General features: G+C 35.5%; 1 protein-coding gene across 2 annotated transcripts in view; it reads left to right on the top strand.

Moving 5' to 3' along the window:
* Positions 1 to 383: 383 nt before the first annotated feature.
* LOC107867848 (phosphatidylinositol-3-phosphatase SAC1) overlaps positions 384 to 23,088 on the top strand; it is a 34,287-nt gene continuing 11,582 nt past the window's right edge. Inside the window, exons 1-5 of one of the 2 annotated variants that reach the window (XM_047411872.1) lie at positions 384 to 698; positions 799 to 1,003; positions 1,080 to 1,245; positions 2,500 to 2,722; positions 9,047 to 9,123. In XM_047411872.1, the coding sequence (XP_047267828.1) occupies positions 567 to 698; positions 799 to 1,003; positions 1,080 to 1,245; positions 2,500 to 2,722; positions 9,047 to 9,123 (803 nt within the window). In that variant the 5' untranslated portion in view covers positions 384 to 566. The remainder of the gene's footprint in view (positions 699 to 798; positions 1,004 to 1,079; positions 1,246 to 2,499; positions 2,723 to 9,046; positions 9,124 to 23,088) is intronic. The other variant, XM_047411871.1, reaches the window with a different exon arrangement.

The raw sequence follows: 23,088 nt of genomic DNA, 5'->3' as shown, positions 1-23,088 counted from the left end.
CTATCAGATTGATAATCGATCTGTCCATGTATAAATCGAATAGCTAATCGATCTGTCCATATATAAATCAAATTGATAATCGATCTGTCCGTATATAGGTCGGATCGTCAATCAATCTGTCGCCTCAACAATCGATCTGTCTATATATCAATCGGATAGATAATAACTTTATCTAAAATATGACTCACTTTTCTAAAAAAAAATATAGTCTATTTAATTAAAAAACAATACTTAAAAAAATCATCTATCTAAAATATGACTCACTTTTCTAAAAAAAAAAAAATATAGTCTATTTAATTAGTAAAAACACTTGAAAAAATCATTTAACAACCAATCCGAGTTTCACAATTTTGAGTATTTTATCTTTAATATTTTTAAGGGGTAAATTATGTAAAAAGGAAAACAATACACAAGGAAAGGGGAAAGAAGATGAAATGACCTAGGAAACATGAAATGGGTAGAAAGAGCTATAATCACTCCTTCCAAGAAGTTGATGATCCGAAGACCAAAACCGTTTAAGTTGTGAAGAAATCGAACTCTGGTTCCATTGGTTCTACATCTTTTCAATGGCGAAACCCGAGAGTATGAAGTTAAATTCATCAAAGCTACCCCAAAAAATCCACCCCTCTAATGATCCATCTGAATTCAATCCTCTTTCCTATTCCCTCGAAAAGTTTCGCCTCTACGAAACACGTGCTGTACGTTTCCACTTCTCTGTCTTATTGTTATTGTTATTGTTATTGTTAAAGAACCCAATTCGTTTTTTTTTTTTGATTGATTGGATTTTTGGTTTTGCAGAGGTTTTATCTAATAGGCAGTGATAGGAATAAACAGTTCTTTAGAGTGCTAAAGATTGATAGAATGGAGCCTTCAGATCTTAACATAAGTGAAGACCCAGTTGTGTATCCCCCTGAGGAAGTAAAAAGTTTACTTCAACGGATTGCTGAAGGAAATAGAGCTACGGGGGGCTTGAATTTTGTGGCTAAAGTTTATGGCATTGCTGGTTAGTCTTTTGTATGAACTCCTTTGCCTGTTATAGTTTCTACTACTAATTTTGGGCTAACTGATGGATTTGTTAGGTTGCATTAAATTTTTGGAGTCACATTATCTTGTATTGGTGAAAAAAAGGCGCCAAATTGGATGTATGTGTGGTCATGCAATATATAGTATAGACGAGAGCCAAATTATTGCAATACCTCATGTCTCGGTCCAAACTGATGTTGCTCATTCGAAAACTGAGTTAAGGTAGTAAGCAAGTCTCTTATTTAGTTGAATTTTTGGAATAAGAAGCTTTAGTTGCATACTGTTTATATGTCTTTTGAGCTAGTGCTACAATTTCCTTTCTCCTTTCTTTTAATGTCTTAATAGTAAATGTTGAAACTTTTTTAAGTATATTCGGAGGGGTTGCATTAAGGTGCTGTTCGTTTCTTGGATATGATTTACTGGCCATTTTCAAATCCAGCCGCAACATTTCTATTTGAGTTTCAATTGTGATAATTTTATTCTCTATATTGTGCCAAGAAGGTGCAAATATGTACAAAAAGGACCCTGCTCTTTAAGGAGGTCTCTGAAGTCCATCATAGTATCCATATCATTACATCGCTCATCCTACACAAAAATGTCAAAAAATATGAACCCATGCACTTTATACTGTGCACAACACCAAATTTACCCCTATATCATCTGACGTTGCATAACCTCAAGTTTACCCGAAAAAAAATCTACAATTGGTTACTTCCATATTTCTACACTGCAAAATTACAGTTCAGCTTTGGAGACTTTTTCATTAGCCTTAAAAGGCATTTCTTGGATAATGCCCGGAAAGATAACTGAAGTTTTACATGGAGGGGAGGAAGCAGGAGTCCAGGTGGAAGACGAGTAGATGGAGAATTGTCCTTGCTAGCATTTGGTGGACAATCGGGAAAGAAAGGAATTCCAGGTGTTTTGAGGATCTGAATAACTCGGTGCACAAGATCAAATGGAATTGTTTTCTGCCTTTTTGTTTTTTGTGTGAACAGATTTATTCAGAGGATTCTGTTGATATAGTTGATGTTCTAGGTTCTATTTTTGATAGAGAATTCTATTTCCTTAGAATCTCAGTTGTTAATTTGGTTTCAGTACGTTGTACTGTTTGTCTATTTATACATACTAGTAATCCGAAAATAAAATTTTCTTTTGGACTGTAAAAGATAGACAGAGTATCATATAAGCTTGTTCGGAGAAAGTAATTCACTGGTCATATTTCTCCTGCTTCCTTTTTAAAATCTTCATATTTCTATTTGGATCCTGTTCCTAGTTTAGGGTTTTAAGGTGTCTACTTTCGTATCCGGTACTGTATTCTGTAGAAATCATCATTGCTTTGTGTGGATTTATTTTCACTTCACTAGAATTTTGTTTATGTGTTTATTTTCTCAAGTTTTGAGCCCTCTATTTGATTTAATGATCAAAATTTGGCCCTTAGGCTGTTTCTTGGTTGACTTAAGTTTTCAAAAATTGCAGGTACAAGAAGCTTTTGTCTAGTGTTGACTTGACAAAAGATTTTTTCTACAGTTATACGTATCCTATAATGCGAAGCTTGCAGAAGAATGTCTTGTCTACTGGTGAGGATGGGATGCCATATGACAATCTTTTTGTCTGGAATAGTTATCTAACACATACAATTCGATCAAGATGCAAGAACACAATGTGGACAATTGCTTTAGTTCATGGGCACTTTAAGCAGGTGTTTGCTTACTTTTCCATTACATTTTTTGATAACTGAGAAAATCCTCGAGGGCTGGTGGTGCATGGTTTAGAATTCGGCAGATAATGGGCTACTTCTCTACCTTCTTTGCTTAAATACTAAGCTTTTGTCTGAGGCAAGGTTCAACTCATCACATGCTCCTAATCACACATCATCTATTGAACTCGCACCACTAGACCGAAGCCCGAGGGAAAACATTAAGATTTACTTTTTCATTACGTATGTTGTTTTTATCTGCTGATTCCTCTAGTTACAAGTATATTGGATTTAATTTCTCAAGCTTAAAATAACCATACTGATACCTCTGGTTACAAACACTTTTGATTCAGTGCTCAAGCTTAAAATAGCTCCACTCTAAGCTTCTTCCTGCTTGTTGCTACATCGGGCTTTTCATGATTTTCTTATGCAATCTTGCTGCTATTTCTTGTTGGAGAGCACATAAGTTTGTCCTTTTTGAAGGCCAAATTAGCATGTTTTATCTTTTTGTATATCCATACAATATACTTGGACTATGTTGCTCGGACTCGGCTGTTTTGCCACCGAACCCGTCTCGACACGAGACTGGGGCGGGGACGGGTGCTTCCGCTGTCTTCGATTCGGTCAAACGATTTCGGAGACGTTGACCAAACTGAATAATAAATTTATAGGCCTTGCATCTGTACCCCTGTCTACCTTCCACTGTTTAAACCACGTATGGGTTACATCTTGTAGCTGATGGGTAACTCGACACTCTAACTGGAAGTCACTCCCATGATATCTGTGACTTTATGAACTTGATCGAGGAACTCCTGTGGATCCTCTTCAGACTTAGAACCAGCGTATAGGGGAGGGTTCATTCGGGTAAAGTCCTGAATCCTGGCGGCAGCTGAATTGGTCACTGGGTTAGCCGGAATTATAGCTGGCCGTTCATTCTGAGTTGTGACTAAATTGGCTAGAGTAGTTAATGCAGTCTTGAATTCTGCATGGGAAACATGTTTGTCCAGGGGATCTGCCTAAACGGGCTGAGGTGCAGACTGATTACCGATTCACCTTTCGCTAGCCCCTTTGGAAGGCATATTCTGTAAGCAAGAGAAAGAAACAGATTAAAGACGGTGTTATCGATAGCCGTCGCTGTCGCTGAAAATCATCGTCGCCATCGCCGGAAAACATCGTGCAGTCGTCTATGGTCAGTCGTCCGTTGTCGTCAGCGTTAATAGTGATGGTTTTTTTTTTCTTTTCAAAGTGATTTGTTTGTGGTGTTAATAACATTTAATAATATTAATAATACTAACCACGGATATACCTTTTAATGAAAAATAAAAACACGTGTATACAAGTGTCGGTCAGTAAACCTACTTTGTTTAAAAATTATACTTATTTTTTATTTTTTGGTAAATAAACGTCAGTTTTAATTTTTACATTGAGGCCCTATTTATAGACAATACATTCCAATCTTTTTCCTAATAGGACACTACACTACAGTCCTTTTTTAAGTAGGATTTTATATGCTATTCCTATTCCTACTCATATTTTAACACTCCCCCTCGAACTGGTGCATAGAAGACATATGTACCAAGCTTGTTATGGATGTAACTAATATGAGAATCGGTGAGGGACTTGGTGAAGATATCTGTAAGAAAACTGATAAGGACCGCTTTGGACGTCTAGGAGACCTCAATTGAAACGGAACAAACTGAAAGAATGATCTGAAAAGTAGTAAATATTGCCGTAAAGTCGATGTGTCGCTGGAAAATTGCTGAAAACTAGTATAAAATATACGGGTTATCTCGAAATCAAGAGACGAGTAGATCTTGAACATGAAAGTCACCGGAAACTTAGCCGAAACATGCTCACACGTTGTATTATTAGATTTGATGGCTGTAAAGTGACTACAATCTGGAAAAAAAAAAGTATATGGGTAGGGTCGGAATGATGACACGACCCTACTGAAAACGAGAAATATGTGTAGGGTCGGAATGATGGCACGACCCTATTGAGAAATAGAAATTATATGAGTAGGGTTAGAATGACGACACGATCCTACTGGAAAACAGAAATTATATAGGCAGGGTCGGAATGATGGCACGACCCTATTGAAAAAGATCTGAGGAGTCATCGAAAAGACGTACGGAACTCTGTAAATTAAATCTGAGGAGTCTCCAGAAAGATGCATGGTGCTATGCAACTTAGATATGAGACAGTAGTTCGAAAAGATGCATGGTGCTACGCAAATCAGATATGAGAAAATAGTCACCGAAAAGAAGTACGGTGCTAAGAAAAACAGATATGAAAAAGTAGTCACCGGACAGATGCATGGTGCTACGCAAAGATATGAGAAAATAGTCACTAGAAAGATACACAGTGAGTTAGTGACCCAACTTTTGCTAACATAATCATTGGCCAGACGGGTGGCATATATGGATTATAGGCGCCCGCCGGCAGCGGAAACTCTTTGATTCTTTATCAAGATCGTGGAAGCTTTGATACCATGTGAGAAATATAAGAGAAAAATATTATTGAATTGTTGTAACTACATTATTACATTGAGACCCTATTTATAGATAATACATTCCAATCCTTTTTCTAATAAGACACTACATTCCAATCCTTTTCCAAGTAGGATTTTATATGCTATTCCTATTCCTACTCATATTCTAACAGATGTCAAGTACTGGAATAAAGTTCCTACTGTATGTGTTGTATGTGTTGGCTGTCAGTTAGGAAAAAGATGTAAACTTCCCTTTGAATTGAGAAATAAAATTGAAAAAGAGCCTTTGCTTAAAATTCTTTATGATCTTTGGGGTCCGACACCTGTTGAGTCATTTCAACACATGAGATACTACGTAATATTTGTTGATGATCGTACAAGATCCACATGGTTATATCCACTAAAGAGGAAATCTGAATTTTATGAAGTATTTGTTAATTCTCAAAAGATGGTTGAGAAACAATTCACAAAAACCATTAAGATTTTCCAATGTGATGGAGGAGGTGAATTTAATAATATTGACTTTGTTAAGCATCTTGACAATTGTGGAATTGTTAGACATATCTCATGTCCTCATACACCTGTACAAAGTGGGGGGTCTCTGAAAAAAAGCACAAGCACAGGTACATTGTGGAAACAGGTTTGACTTCACTATTTCATGCAAAGTTGCCACAATTTCTGTGGGTTGAAGCCTTCTTGACAACAGCTTTCTTAATCAACAGAATGCCCTCATCAGTGTTGAAAATGGAAACTCCATTCCATCCAGACTATAACAGTCTCAAAGTATTTGGATGCATGCAAGGTGTTTTCCTTATTTGAAAGGCAATACTAAATTTTCTCCAAAGACCTATCCATGTGTGTTCATTGGATGCAGTAGCCTTCATAAAGGTTATAGGTGCTATCACCCCTCTACCAGAAGAGTGTTTGTCTCAAGACATGTGATATTTGATGAACATACACTGCTTTATGTTCAAACAAATGAGCCACTAGTTGGTTTGCATGCTTACACTCACCTTGCTACCTTTTCTGAGTTTTTCTCTAGCAAGATGCCTCAAACTCAATTGAGGTTCACTCTACTTCAGGGGAAGTGCTGTCAAGTACTGGACCACCAATATGTTTCGAGGAAGTGTTGAATACTACACCACCAATATGTTCAAGGGAAGTATTGTCAAGTGTAGCACCGCAGCCAACTGATCAGTCTATTCCTATCAAAGATGATCACATTACTGCAGTTGACACTTCTGGTGAGACTTCTAGTGAGCCTCGGTTTGCAGGATCTAAGGGAAGTTTTAGCAAATGCTCTGTCAGTGCATGACCCAGAGGATATTCACCTTGAAGTAGATCCACCACAACGGTTCAACACTAGTGACAATCAAGAGGAACTCACTCTGACTGTAGAAGTACCTGCCACTGAGACATCAAATGTGCAGACTTATCACATGGTGACAAGGCTAAAATCAAAATCCATGCCAGTCATATTTCTTTTATTGCAGCTAAGAAATCTACAGTGCAGGAACCACAAGCAGTGAGTGAAGCACTCAACTCTCCAAAGTGGTTTGCAGCTATGGCCTATGGAGGAGGAGGTTGATGCACTTCACCAAAACAATACTTGGACATTGGTGCCTAAGGTAATTGGCATGAACATAGTTGGTTCTAGATGGGTGTTCAAAATCAAACTGAAGGCAGATGGATCCATAGAAAGGCATAAGGCGAGACTAGTTGACAAGGAATACTCACAACTTGAAGTAGTAGACTTTGAAGAAATCTTCAGTCCAGTTGTGAAGGCCACTACTATAAGAATAGTTCTTTCAGTTGTCATTAGCCGTTAGCCGTCACTGGTGTATCATGCAACTAGATGTAAAGAATGCATTCTTGCATGGACATCTCCAAGAGGAGATGTATATGACTCAACCACCAGGTTTTAAGGATTCTAGATATCCTGGCAAGGTGTGTATACTAAAGAAAGCATTGTATGGCCTTAAACAGGCTCCTAGAGCTTGGTTTGAGAAGTTTAGCTTACATCTACTTCACCTTGGATTCAAGTGCAGCAAGGCACTCCTCACCTTTTGTACTACACTGTAAAAGAGTAATTCTACTGCTCTTATATGTTGACGACATAATTATCACTGGAAGTCATACTATACTAATTTCAGAAATTATTGGTGAGTTAGGAAAAGAATTTGCTATGAAGGATCTTGGCTCCTTGCACTTCTTTCTAGGAATTGAGGTCACTTACTTTAGTGGAGGCATTTATCTAAGTCAGAGTAAGTATGGAGCAAAACTACTCTCCAAAACCAGCATGGCCCTTGCTAAATCGTTAAGCACACCACTGGCACAAAAGCATGGCTTGCAGGAAGCTGAAGGTGACCCAATGGATGCTTCATTATACAGAAGTATTGTTGGCAGTCTACAATACTTGACACTGACAAATACTTGACACTAACAAGACCAGACATAACTCAGGTAAGTCAATTTATGCAAAGTCCCAACAATACACACTATCAAGCTATCAAGAGGATACTTAGATGTGTGAAGGGCATAACTCAGTTTGGTCTGAGGATCTTGTCTCACTTTCCATTTAGGCTATATGGTTTCTTTGGTGCAGATTGGGGGGATGTCCTATGACTAGAAGATCAACTACAGGCTACAACATCTACCTTGGAGCAAATTGTGTATCTTGGACATCCAAGAAACAACATACAGTGGCAAGGTCCAGTTCGGAAGCAGAATATAGGGCACCAGCCTCAAGAAATGACATGGATAACATACGTCCTCAAAGACATTGGAGTACATAGAAAGGCTGTACCTACATTGTTCTGTGACAACTTGAGTGCATTATACATGACAGTTAATCCAGTCATGCATGCCAGAACAAAATATGTTTAGATGGACTATCACTTTGTTAGGGAAAAGGCTGCCAGTCGATAGCTTTTCACAAGGTTTGTGAGATCAAAGGATCAGTTAGCTAACATCCACACAAAGGCACTGACGAAGGAGATGTTTGCATAATTTAGAAGCAAGCTAGGAGTGGTTATTACATCCCTCACTAGCTTGAGGGGGTGAAGTGTTGAAGAGATTGAACCAGAACAGGAGTGTAAGAGATATGTCTGCCTTGAATAGGATAGCTATTGTAGAGTTTGTATTTAAACCAATGTATTAGTCATGCATATTGTAGAACTCTATGCTCATTGTAGAAGTTAAGATACTGTAGGAGTCTACTTAGGTCACAATTCAGCGTACTGAATTTGTATAAATACAGGCCATGTCTGCCCTTGAAACTAAATGAGAAAAACATCGATTGTTCCTAAAATATTTTGCCAATTTTATGTTTTTCTACAGGACATGACCCTAGATAGAAAAATTTGGAGGTCATTGATTAGGATAGAAGGTTAGTAAGTAGTAGAGTCTATTCCCACTTTATTTGGGAGAGCTAGAAGGCTAACCTTCTCCTCATCTTATTAGTAGTATTATTTAGTAGTCGCACAGTTTCTTATTTTTCAATGTGTATTACTATCAGTTGTTGCATTTGCTTTGTACCATGCTATTTTGCTGTCATATTTTTCTTGCAATACTGCTTCAAAAACTTCCTTTTAAGTTGAGGGTCTATCGGAAACTTCTTCTCTACCTCACAAAAGTAGGGGTAAGTTAATGTGTACATCCTACCCTCCCCATACACCACTTGTGGGATTACACTTGGTATATTGTTGTTGTATCTTGTCCTTTAATTTTCTATTTTCGTATTTATTGTAATAAGTCCCTTCAACTAGAGTTCTGCAGACCAGTTGATGATAAATTGCTCAGGCACCTGATATCTAGTTTTTGCTTAATGTCTGCAGACTAGGCTATCAATATTTGGAAAAGACTTCAGTGTTTCTCTGGTTTCTAGACGTTCTCGGCATTTTGCAGGAACACGGTAGGCCAAGTGCCATTTTCATTTTTTATTTTCTGTTGTAATTTCCCAAAGGTTTTCTTTTGTTTGCCAGCTTCTTAAATTGACGATCTGTACAAACAAAAAAGTTGTAAACAATAAACTTATCTTTTCTCCACACTAATAGAAGAAAACTGAAATAAAAGACATAACTTGTCCGAGGAGAAGTTGACAAGGTCAATTTGCTTACTTTTCAGTTTATCTTTCTGTTTCTATAGGGTTTTCCTTCTCGAGTTGCTCAAACTTATTACTCCCTTTGTCCCACTTTATGTGACACAATTACGAGTTAGACAGTCAACGGAGTTTTCTAGGACTGAGATTTTTTTCTTATGCCCTTTAAATTTTTTGAATTGTTAACTATTATAACTTGTATTACAATTTATGAAGCTCCTAAATATGTAACTTTTATTTCAAAACACTTGAAGATTCTATGTTTGAATTCACACTGAAAATTAGATAGTTTGACTTAGACCCTCGTACTCCGAATCGTGTCACATAAAGCGAGACAAAAGAAACATTTTTATTATTATTTAAACATTGTATCCGCTGATCATTGATGTGCAAAAAGTTACAATTTGAGCTTGGCCCCCAAGCTTTGTACAGGATCTTTGAATTGAGACTAAGCATCTAGTCCTATCCAAAAAGTATGCTTTACAATTGAAGTCAAGCTGGTTCATATGCAATAAGAGAGTGCTTTGTTTTTTGTAATCTAATATATGCTGCTAATGTCTGTAAGAACATAATTCTGCTTATGAGCTAACAAGTTTTCACATGTCTAGACTCTAGAAGACTGATTTAGAATCTTATGTGTAGAATGGCTTAAATCGTGTTGCATCAAATTGTAGAATGGGTTAAGACCTGAGCTAATTACTCTTCTTCCTTGATTTAATAAGTAACTTGCTCATGATTTCTTCTATGTATTATTTGTGATAAAAGTATTTGATGTCAAGTTGTAGGGAATTTCACTTTTGAGCAAGGTGGACATTGTTGAACTGCAAGTTTATTTTTCGTGGGGCTCAAAATTTGAATTTAGTATATCGTCTATGATTTAGTTTGTTATCAGCTTCTCTAATCAGTTTTTATTTTCATGTCTATGAGTGTATAATGATACTTATATTTGATCTTATATTCTATCAATTACTTGCTTGAATCATTCCGTGTTTATTCGATATCTTGAGGGGAAAGCATTGTTGGGTTTCCTGTGTTATTTGAGACTATGGAATGGTCAATCATCAAGTTCATTGCGAGATTTATCGCAATTATTCAAGAATTTAAAAAGATTATTGCTACATGAGTTGACAGATAAGGTATAAGAAAGAATCTTTCTTCCTAAATATTTGAACTATTAACCCTACTTGTTCTGATGGGTGTTCACCCCAAAGTGTTTCAAGAATCTTTCTTCCTAAATATTTGAACTATTAACCCTACTTGTTCTGATGGGTGTTCACCCCAAAGTGTTTCCGGACTGCATGCGTACATCCTTAAGTAACTTAATGCAGCATGTCAAATTTCACTGAGAGGGATCAGCAGAATCAAAGAGATATTCAACTACAAGAAGAAAGATTAGGTTATAAAGAATAAAGAAAGAAAGCTATGGGGAAAAATCCCGGGCCTGGTTTGCAGTTCCATATGATTAATGGTGTAACTGAGCTGACTATTTTTATTCCATTGGCCTCCGCTATGGTTCTATGTATTACTTGGTGATATAGGTTGATATAATTAGCATGGGTAGTGCTCAGTTGGGGTTGGCTTAATTGAATCATATTGTTCCATACTTCCAAGCCAAGAATCTTGGTAAATTCTGAACTTTTTAGGGATTCGAGTTGGGGTCGGCTAAAGTGAATCATCTAGTTTCATTCTTCCAAGCCAAGAATCTTGGTAGCTTCTGAACTTTTTAGGGATTCGAGTTGCCTAGTCCACTTCATACACTGTTATTTTACTGTGGAAGTATGCTCTTAACATTCTCTAGAATAAAGATGACCATTGCAGGTATGTTGACACTGTTATGAATTTGAGTGTTAATTTTCTTACAGGTCAGTAGGGGCCTCGTAGTATTTTTGTGGGTTGGTTTGCAAGTTGAACTATCGCAACAAATTTTTTGATACTGATAACATTTTGTATATTAACATGTATGCTATGTCAAACTGTATAGTCCCCTAATGTTGGAGATAGAAAATAGAAGGATCCTATGATACTTCTTACATATTATCTAAAACATCAAAAATATCTTCTGTTTGTGCTAAACATTCCTGTTTACACCAAAAATAATACAGAGCTAGGCAGTTCTTTTTCAGCTTCTGAATGTTGCACTGCTTTCCCTCAAAGCACCTCTGATTTCTCTCTTTCCGTATAGTCCACCTAATACATGATGGGGCAATCCTCCATCTCTCCGTCTGATTGGAAAAATACCCTTCTCTCCCCCAACTGTCAAGAAACCCCGTTGTTTTTCCGGGGTGCCTGAGGGGTACCTTACCCCCCTCAGGTTAATGAAAATTCTTCAGATTTGTTGTTCCATTTGCAGTGTAAACAGATATGGTTGGTTGTCTCTACCTGTTCCCCACACAAATAATATCTAGAACATAAGTTAAATCCCTTGCTTTTCAATTTTTTCTGTGTCAATACTGCTTCATTAGCCACCGGCCAGGAGAAACAATTTACTTCTTGTGGAATCTTCACTTTTCAGATCATTTTCCATGGCCAGCAACCCGCTTGGTTATTAGTTTGCTCATAATCTTGTAAGCCTCTGCCACCTTAAAAGTTCCTTGAGCGTTTCCTTTCCATACCAAAATATCTGCATTTTTAGATGTCCCCTTAAATAGAGCTGGAGTATGATAGAACATTGTTATCCTCTCCTATGTCCAATCTACGGTAGAAGAGAAGGTTCCGTCGGAACAATTTTTATTTCTGTTCAGGGATCCCAGTCATTTAGAAATGTTCTAATAGTCCACCCTTCCTCAGACTAAGCTTCAGCTATTCTTGCTTCCTGTTGTTGCCTTAGTGTGTATACGTCTTGGGAATAATTGTTGTAGTATACCTTGTCCAATCCACTTATCTTTCCAGATAGAGATCTTCATACCATTAACCACTTTAAGTCTTGTTTTGCTCCACATTTTTGCCAAAGATTCCTAATCACTCCAAATGCTGCAACCATATGGAGTGGTTACTGGATTTGTAGTCCAACTATCCTCTTCCCCATATTTCTTACTAATCACTTTCTTCCAAAAAGGTTCTTCTTCTGAATCATATCTCCGCAATCATTTCATCATCAAACATCGGTTCTTGAGTCTTTAAATTCCTTATATGCATTCTTCTATCTTTCTTGCTTCTTATCATGATATCTGATTTGACTAAATGGCACTCTTTTCATCATTGTTCCTTTGCCTGAAGAAATTATTTCTTGAAGTGTCAATTCTCTTCGTCTCACTAGCAGATAGGGGTGTTCACGGGTCGATTTGAGTCGGTTATTGGTCAAAACCAAAACCAAATCAATATAATCAATTTTGAAATTATTAAAATCAAACCAAATCAAATATAATATATGTTTATTGGTTTGGTTGTTATCTGTTTGGGTTCGGTTTGTTTCAGTTGATCGGTTTATTAACCATACACCAAAATACAATAAGGGATTTATTCAAAAGGAAAAAAAAGACAACAATTCATTCAAAAAGAAAAATAAATCCTGAGATTACCACATAAAACAGTAACATGTCATACATCTAATACAAGATATTTAAATTATAAATAAATTTTGCTGAAAACAAATATAAGATACTTAAAATTATTCACAAAAAAATAATATATTATGTATATATAATTATAAAAAAATATATATATCGCTTGTCGGTTTGGTTATTTCTTGTTTTTTTGTACAAAACCAAAACCAAACCAAACCAAATATTATTGGTTTTTAAAAATCTAAAAATAAACAAACTAAATCAAACAAAAATCGATCGTTTTTTTGGTTTGGATCGGTTTTTATCCCAACCGTGAACACCCTTACTAGCAGCGGCTGAGATATATACTGATATCATATATGTCGGTAGAGCATCTAACACACTATTAGTAAGAGTCAACCTCCTTTCCGTAGGTAAAGTATTGCATCTTCCAGTTTGTCAACTCCTTTTCACACTTCTCTTATCACACCACTCCATATTATCATAGATTTGCTTTTTGCTCCCAAGGGCATACCCAAGTACATTTTAGGTAGTTCTCCCACTTTCCCTCCCAGGATGTCACCTAGCACCTGAATCTCCTTGATTGTGTTAACTGTATATATGTAGCTCATTACCAATTAATATGAAGCCTTTAAATGACTCAAAAATGATGAAGATAATCCTCAAAACCCTCAGCAGCTCCACATCAGCATCACAGAAGATCAAAGTGTCATATGCATATTGTAGGTGAGATAATTCCATGTTGTTGTCAGCCTCGGCATTTACCTCAAAATTCCTTGTCCAACCCTTACTTCTACTTCTGGGGCATATCATTCATCCCTTCCATTGCTAATATGACTAAAAAGATGATAGTGGGTCCCCCTGTCTAAAGCCCCTTTAAGAGGAGAAGAAACCTACCGGTGAACTTTGTAACCAAATTGAGAACTTCACTGTACTGATGCAATATCGGATCCATCTATTGACAAAGCCCATCTTCCGTAGCATTCCCAATAAGTATGCCCAATTTAGGTGGTCATATGCTTTCTGGATATCCAGTTTGCATAGGACTCCAGGTACTTTACTTCTTTGTCTAGCCTCCTCACACTCATTTGCTGTGAATATTGCATCCATGATCCGTCTTCCCCATATAAAAGTCATTTGGTGTCCATCAACAAGGCTATGGATCACCTTCTTTAGTCTCTCAGCTACCAACTTGGCTATAATCTTGTATACACTACCAATCAAGCTGGCAGGCCTGAAATCTTGTAGTTCCACAGCACCAACCTCCTTAGGTATGAGTGCCACAAAAGTGGCATTAAAGCTTTCTCAAACACTTCTTGGTCATGAAAGTTCTGTATTGCAACAATTACATCTGGACCAATAACATCCCAACCTTTGATGAAAAAAAGCCATAGTATAACCATCAGGCACGGGAGCTTTTCCACTTGCACTAGATTTGACAGTTTTCAGAATCTCCCGTGAATTGAATGGCCTCATCAGATTATGGTTCTCTTCTTCAGTGGTTATTGGACATTCCTGCATATTGAAATGAAGTCTCCAATTCTCTGTTTCAGTATACAACTTCTCGTAGTAATGACAATCTACTTTTGGATATCTTCTCCCCTTGTAAGTTCTTCTCCCTCCACAACAAGCTTATCAGTATTGTTCATTCTTTGATGAGCATCTGCAGAACTATCTCACAGTTACTTGGTTTGGTATTGGCTTTTTGACGAGTGTTGTAAGTCACTTTCTAGACTCTGTCTAATAGTCATTGATATGCAAGTGCCACATACTTAATTATATAAAATCTTTTCGAGGAAAAGGATTACTGCATGAGGATCGAGGATATTGACCGTTTGTTGGGTACATAGATGCTAATTGGGCAGGATCATCAGTTGATAGATGTGCTACTTCCAAAAACAGTATTCTAGCTAAAGAGAATTTAATGTCAAGGAGAGCAAGATCTGATACATAGTTTCAGATATAGTGAAAAGCAGAATAGCAAGTCATGGCAGTGCAACTTGTGAACTATGGATCAAACCTTTAATCAAAGGAATGAAATTTTGAAGAGATTAGTGGATTCTGTGCTGAAAAATCAGTTTGTGCTTCATATTGCATCAAATATACTATTTCATGATCGGTCACACATAAAAATCGATAGTCACTTTGTTAGAGAAAAGTTATGAAGTTCGTGAAGTCCAGTGATCAGTTTGCGAGAGCATATTTACGAAGTCCTTCACCAATGTCTGAACTAGTTACCTATGTAGCAAGCTTCGTATATACAACTTGTATGCAGTAATTTGAGGGGAGTGATAGATTACTTAAGTATAAATGGAGTTGAGTAAGCTAATTATACATGACGTAGTTCTTCATTAAAAAAAATTATGCACGATATGATATGGAGTTAATATCCCACCTTCGTTGATTATAACAATGTACACTCTTAAGACTTGCGTATAAAATGATTCAAGAGTAAGACGTTAGTCTTCATGTGTTTCCTCGGTTCTTTCTACTGTTTCTTTGATTTCTCACAAATGGTGATTTGACCTTAGATAGGAAGGTATGGAGGACACGAGTTAGGGTAGAAGGTTAGTAGGTAGTAGTAGGTAGGAGTGTGTCTACACTAGTAGATAGGAGTGCATTGTCTTGTTGCCTTACTAGTATTCGTAGGACTACTTAGTTTCTTGTTGTTCGATTTCTGTTACTAATTGTTTCGGGTAGTTCGATTGTAGTATTGTTCTGGTATATCTGTTGGTTTTGTTACTATTTATCGTCTCTTGTACTTCCATTATGTTTTTTCTAAGACTGTTTTTGTCTTTAGCTCAGGGTCTATCAAAAACATTTTCTTTACCTCACCTCTGAGGTAAAGGTAAGTTTGGGTACACTGTTCCAGACCCCACTTTGTGGGACATTGGGACTACACTGCGTTTGTTGTTGTTGTTATTGTGGGTAATAAGAAGAAAAAGAAAATAACAAGTGTGTTATAGCACTTCTGTGCATTGTGCATCGTGATTATGTAGGAAATTACATGCCATAGACCCAAATATGGGTGACTTTAGATATTTGGCCCCAAATAAAAATGTCTTTAAAGAATAATCTTCTTTACTTTTTAAGCATGGTACAAGTACCATTTTGCCCCTCTATACTTATAATATATTTTCACTTTTCATACCCATTTGTCTTTCAAATTTTATTTTTTATTCTTTTCACTTTTTTATTTTTTCCTTTAATTTTATTATTCTCTTTTTTATTATTTTCACTTTTTTATTTTTTTCTTTAATTCTATTATTCTCTTTTTTATTATTTTCACTTTTTATTTTTTCCTTTAATTTTATTTTCATGTTTTAATTTATTTGTCTCAACTTTTTTTTTTTTTTTCTTTTTTCTCAACCATTATCTATTTCTTCATTTTTTTTCTTTTTTTTAATTCATTTGTCTTTTAATCTTTATTTTTTGTTTTTATTATTTATCTTTTTTTTAGATTTTTTTCAAATACACTCGTTTATCTTTTTTTTTTCCTCATTTTCTCAAATACTCTTTCTCTTGCTCCTCTTTCTCTTCATCGGACTTCTCTCAAATCTTTAAACTCGATAAACAGAAAAAAATGAAGGTTGCTTCTGATGAAGAAATAGACGATCTCTCCGTTGATGTTGCTTCCAATTCTTCAGGACTTTTGTCTTCAAACTTAATTGATACCATTGTTGATGTAAGTTTTTACTAAATTCACTTTATGTATTTTACATCAATGTCTATTAGTATGCTAAAAAAATTGCAACTTGACTTTTTATATGTTTTACCAATGAAGAATTCTCTGTCACCAGTTATGTCACCAGTTATAAGACTTATTAGTTTTTGAGTCTGCAATTCCAAAAGCCAAAGGAAATATGGTGTTGTTTCTGTCCTTTGGCACTACTATCATGAGGACACCACGATATTTTGACTTAAAAAATATTGCATCTACCATTATTACCGGTCTACAGTTGGTCCATCCAATGATTGAAGCGCCATAAGCAAAAAATGCATATTGAAACCTGTGTTGAGCAAAAGAATATTAGTAACAATATGTGTTTGATGTTTATAATCACTTGATGTTTATAATCACAGTACAACAATTTTCTAAACTAAATCTTGCCCATGAGGCAAGAATTGCATATATGTTAATAATCTAAGAAATGCAATTAAAGAATAACCTTTTGCCTCTTGGACAAAAGTTTTCAATTTCAACAGTATAGCATTTGTATAAACAAAAGATTAGTAACAGTTTAATTTAGAATATATATCTTCAACAAGTAAAATCATTAAAGAGTAAGGCATTGTCAATTATTGCCTATGGGCATAACTGTCTAAGTCTTGCCTCTAGGGCTAGAGTTATAGATCATCTACCAAATCATTACAGACTAAGGCAGTGTCAACTCTTGTCCATGTGGCATAACTGCCGAAGTCTTGCCTCTAGGGCAAGATTTATAGATCATCTGCCAAATCATTACAGACTAAGACAGTGCCAACTCTTGCCCATAGGGCATAACTTAAAATGTGTGGTAGAATCTGATTGATCATAAATGCTTGGATAGATTGATCATAAGTGCCAATGTCAATAGTTTCGGCTTGCTGTCATTGGTAAAGAAAAAAAAGATAAATCGCCATAGTCGATAAAGAAAAAGGAAATTTTTTAAAAGACGAATTGAGTCTTTAGTTTTTGCACTGTCCTAAAAGTCAAGTGGAATAAGGTTCATTCTTGTTTATAATTTTAAAGATATTAACCAATTATTTTTGCTATTTCTGGTAACCCTCTCAGTGATATTCTCAAAAGAAATGCCAAAAAATGAATATTATGTAATCTTAAAGATGAGTCATCATCACTCAAAGACTGCATCAACTGCCTTTTAAAGGTCTCCAACTGTTTAAGCAAAAAAAGAAGTAAGTTTATGCAGTTGAAATGAAAATAGCAAATGAATAATGCCTATGATTTTCCACTTCCAATATTCTTTCCCTAAAAGGATAACAAGAATACTATCCAATACCAAGAAAAAACACTGTGAAGGAACCAAAAACATATAAAGCAAAAAAGATAAGCCTTTGCTTATTTCTATTTCTTTTCTTCTTGGAAGGTAAATTACACGTAGTAGTTTATCAGATAGTAGATAGCAAACATGATTCAATTTAGAGTACTATGTATGACATATTAGGGAGCACTTCACATTCATAGTAGTATTTAACAAGTATAATGACAAATTTAGCTGAAATAAAAGGAAAGGATTCTTCCTTCCATTTTTCTTTTTTTAAGATAGAAGGTAGAGTCTCCCCTTCCCTGTTATAATGTCAATAATGCTATAACATATAAACCATTTCTTTATTATTACATTGCCATAAGCCATCCAAGGAAAGTACAATTATCATGAAATGAGCTCTATTTCAAACATTTACATGAACTTCTTAACTAGCGGTTTCCTTGGTTGTATTTCATATAAACAAAGAGCAAACCAATCCAATTGCTGAGGCTTTTCATTTGAATCGCATGAGCAAAATGAACCACACATAAAAATTAAAGAATGGCTTATTATTACATTGCCATAAGCCATCCAAGGAAAGTACAATTATCATGAAATGAGCTCTATTTCAAACATTTACATGAACTTCTTAACTAGCAGTTTCCTTGGTTGTATTTCATATAAACAGAGGGCAAACCAAGCCAATTGCTGAGGCTTTTCATTTGAATCGCATGAGCAAAATGAAGCACACATAAAAGTTAAAGAATTTTATGTTTTATTAGTAAACCAATACATGTTTCTTCCTTGCCACAGAAATACTGACACCTACATTGTTAGCTATGGTAAAGGAAAGCTGAATGTTGTAATGGGTGACAGAAAATCAATAACAGATGTGGTATGTGAACTAGTCATGTGTATATATAGTGTATACCTTATGTCAAAGCGAAAACACACAACTTTGCATCAGCTAATCATAATCAGTTCATCTACCTACACTTAAAGTTCCTAAGTATTTACACTAATTCCTTATTACCATCTTCCAATTTTGGCTAGTTTCTAGCTGATATGGTTGTGAACTCAGTCATTGCGGCTATGGCTGTCCATCAGAATCCATCGTCCCATACAGTTTTTTACCATATTAGCTCCTCTATGAGGAATCAACTAATAGCTGGTGATATCGCACAATTTTTCTTTGATTACTTCAAGAAATCCCCATGGATTGACGAAATAGGAAAGCCAGTCAAAGTGAAGGAATTTTGTTTCCTAAATAGCATGGCTAGTCTTCACAATTATATAGCAATCCACTACATGCTTAATATTAATCTTATACGTTTGGCCTTCCCAAAAAATGTTGCGATCAACGTTAACTCCCGTATTAATAGCCTTTCCCTCCAAGATCAAACCCCCGTAACTACTCAAACACAATTATAACCGCAATAACAAACTTCTCATAACCTGTTCGACTCAATTCCTCAATGGGAAATATGTTACTACAATAATAGCATAGCCTAACTCCAGCTTACGTTCACCTCCCAAAAAATCAAATCAATATGCTAATTATATAACGAGCTAAAATTTACCGCAATGCATCAATAAGCTTAAATTTACTGCAAATTAGATGTTTACATAGAGCTAAAATCCACCCAACCGCCCCCAAAGAATTAGAGAATTATGATGATGAAGTTCTTACCTGAAAAAATCTTACGGCTGCGAATTTGTTTGATAGGAAGAAAGAGCGATGATCGTGCGAATTTGTTTGATTGAAAGAAAGAGCGATGTTTTGTTTTGGAAGAAAGTGTTTTGTTTTGGAAAAAAGAAAAACAAATATATTGGAGGGGTATTTTCATCCAAAAAAGTATGAGTTAATAAGTAAAGGTTATTTTAACAAAACCTTTTTATTTGGGGCTAAAATTTGAAAGCCACCCTAATTTGGGTTTCTTTTTGAGATTCTCCCGTGATTATGTGCTACACTAGATACTATAGCCCGTGCTAGCACGGGCCCAACATATGTTATTTACTTTATCTCAATTTATGTAGCACAAATAGCATTTGGAGTGTCAATCAAATTTTTATTAATATAAATTTTTATATAATTTAAGTTGTTAATCATTGTGATTTATAGTATCTTTTATGTAATTTAGTAATTTATGTTACTTGCTTTGTCCCAATTTTAGAATTTAGTGAGACAGTCAAATTTTTTTTACTAATATATATTGTTAAATATTTTAAGTTGTTAATCTTTGTGATTTTAGTATCTTTTAATGTAATTTCAAATAATTTATGTTGCTTTATCGCAACTTATGTGACACTATTAGAATTTCAAAAGTCAATCATATTTTTTACTATGTGTTTTTAAAATATTATAAGATGTTTATAGTTATGACTCATAATTATTTTTTGCATAATTTTTAAATATATAATATTTACCTAAATAAATTAAAATAAACAAAGTACTAAATTTTTAAAACATGTTAAATTCGAAAACATCATTTGGATCATCAAATTACTAAATTAAAACAATAAAACATGCAAATTATATAATGTCAAAACTATCCCGAATTTACGTGACACAAATATAATTTAGATAATCAATCAGATTCTTAATATGTTTTTAAATATTTTAAATTGTTAGCTATTGTAATTTATAATATTTTTTATGTAATTTTCAAATAATATATGTTACTCTCCTTATCCCAATTTTTGTGGCATTGATATTCAATTATATTCTTAAAATAATTTAAGTTTTTAATTATTATGATTTATAATACTTTTTCTTCTATTCCAATTTAGGTAGCACCGAAGTAAATTCGAGAGTCAACCAAATTTTATGATTAAGCAGCGAAGTAGATATGTTCTAAATGACTTATAATACCTAATTAGAAGTGATATAGCAGCATTACTATGAAAAAATATTTGTGAAAAAAATTTAAATGAGTCAAGAATTAATTTATCATTTTATGTCAATTTTATTTTTATTAAATATTATTAAATTTTTAATACAGAAATGACATAATAATTAATTAGGGGTGATATAATAAAATTATGATTGAAGCAGTTGAAGTAGACATGTCATAAATGTCTATTTTACCTTTTTTTATTAAATATTATTAATTTTCTTATATGTAAATGTCTTACAATAATTAATTAAGGGTAATATAGTAAAATCATGGAGCAAACATACTTGTGAATTTTCTTAAATAAGTCTCATATAAGATGTCCTATTAATTCAAAACTTCAAGAATTGATTTATCATATATATCTATTTTATTATTTATTAAATATTATTAATTTTTTAATACCTAGATGACTTATAATAATTAATTTGAGGTGATATAATAAAACTACGATTGAAGCAGCTGAAACAGACATGTCATAGATGCCTATTTTACCTTTTTTAATTAAGTATTATTAATTTTCTTATATATAAATGACTTAAAATAATTAATTAGGGATAATATAGTAAAATCACGGAGCAGCTGAAGCAGGTGAAGAAGCAGACATATTGACGAAAAGCTGCCTGCTTCTTCACTTTTATTAATAGTAGTAATTCTAAGTTGCATTCTGTGAAAAGACTCAGATGAGGATCTACAACCATGAACCGTTTGATTGCTTGACATCATCTGTATTTATGCGTTGATGTATGACATTGCACATATGATATATATGTGCAAGACAAGATGTATTTGTTGTTTTTTCCCTCTGTTCTTGGGTTGTGTCTCCCTGGGAACTTGCTGCCTTGTCGTTATATGCTCGACTTAGTTTTCATACGTGCTCACACAAATAGTACACTTTCTTAAGCCTCAATCTAAAATATGTGTTCTGTTTTGAGGAGGCATTTCTTTAATTCCATTATGCTGCATCTGCATTTCTTTACTTTTCTTTATATTTGCTAAGCTCAGGGAAGGACCAAAAGAGGGAGAACAACAACCCAGTCTAGCATATGTCCTTTTCTTGGATTGCCGAAATATTAGGGAAGTTCAAAATTGAACTGTGGGTTCCTTGCTATGTAGTGTCGACTTGGATTTGACAATATTTTGGCCTCACTTTTCTACTAGGCTAGTGAGACAGGGTCGTTTTCTTTTTCGCAACATCACTGGTTGGCAGTCGTACAACACTACACAACTTTAGCCACACACACTACACAGTTTAAGCAGAATAGACTAAGGTTGCAGAAACGTAAAAACACTCAAACAATATTACAGGAAACAAGTTCCTAACCTTTTATTCTCTTAGAATCAAAAAGGACAATGTCACACGAATTGTACAAAGGCGATTCAACACTCACTGCGTTGTACAATTTCCAGCAACACAATAAATAGACTGCACATGGGCAGTTACAGCAGTTACAACAATTACACTTGGCAGCATGTCATTGGACATGGCCTGCATGCCTATCACATGACTCAACAACCTGATCCAAGCATTCAAATACATTCTAAAAATCACACATGTTTACAACATTCAAACTACCAACTGCCCCATGTGTGCACATGGGCAGCCTTGCTCCTTTAGCCAATTTTGCTATGTTTAACACTTAGCCAATTTCCAGCTTTCCAACACTTGAACATTTCGTCTTTGTCATGTCTTTCAGCCACGCCTTTGCCTTGCCTGTGTCATGTCACTACTTGCACCTGCGCCATGTCACTACCTATGCTATGCTGCTGTCTCGGCCATGCCACTGCCTAGGCGACGCCGCTGCCTATGCCGTGACACTGTCTTGACTATGCTAATGCCCTCGTCTGTGCCTTACCAGTGTCTATGTGATGCCAGTGCCATGCCATGCCTATGTTACTGCTTGCATGCATGCCCACATAGGTGCTATGCGCCTGTCGTTGGCTCATGCGCCCAAGGCTGCCTTGCCATCACTCCAGCACCTTGGTTATCATTAGCTGCCTGCTATCTCATAGCCACCACAGCATCACATTGCTTGCCTTAGCACATGTCAAGGCCAATGTGCACCTTGACATGGCTTGTCAGCCATCATGTCTTAGACTGGGGGACTAACAATGCACCCCACCAGATGAACTCGACGCCCTCGTCGAGGTTGTTTTGAGATAGTCCTCCATCTGCTTGTCGAATTGGCACAAGTTCTGAGCCTTCTCCCAGACTGCATCCTCTTCACTCTTGCCTTCCCATTGTATCAAAAATTCTGTCTTGGTATTCTTTTTGCTGTTCCCCACAATCCGATGATCAAGTATCTGCACCATCTTGGCCTTATACTGCTTCGGAATTAAAGGAGGAACCCTCTTGGACTTGTTCCTGCCTGGGTCTTCAGTATCTTCATTGTACCTTTTCAGAAAACTGACATG

The sequence above is a fragment of the Capsicum annuum genome, chromosome 4 (genome assembly GCF_002878395.1).
Source record: "Capsicum annuum cultivar UCD-10X-F1 chromosome 4, UCD10Xv1.1, whole genome shotgun sequence".
Lineage (NCBI taxonomy): Eukaryota > Viridiplantae > Streptophyta > Magnoliopsida > Solanales > Solanaceae > Capsicum > Capsicum annuum.
Note: the sequence above shows the minus strand (reverse complement) of the source record. Positions and strands in the feature narration are given on the sequence as shown.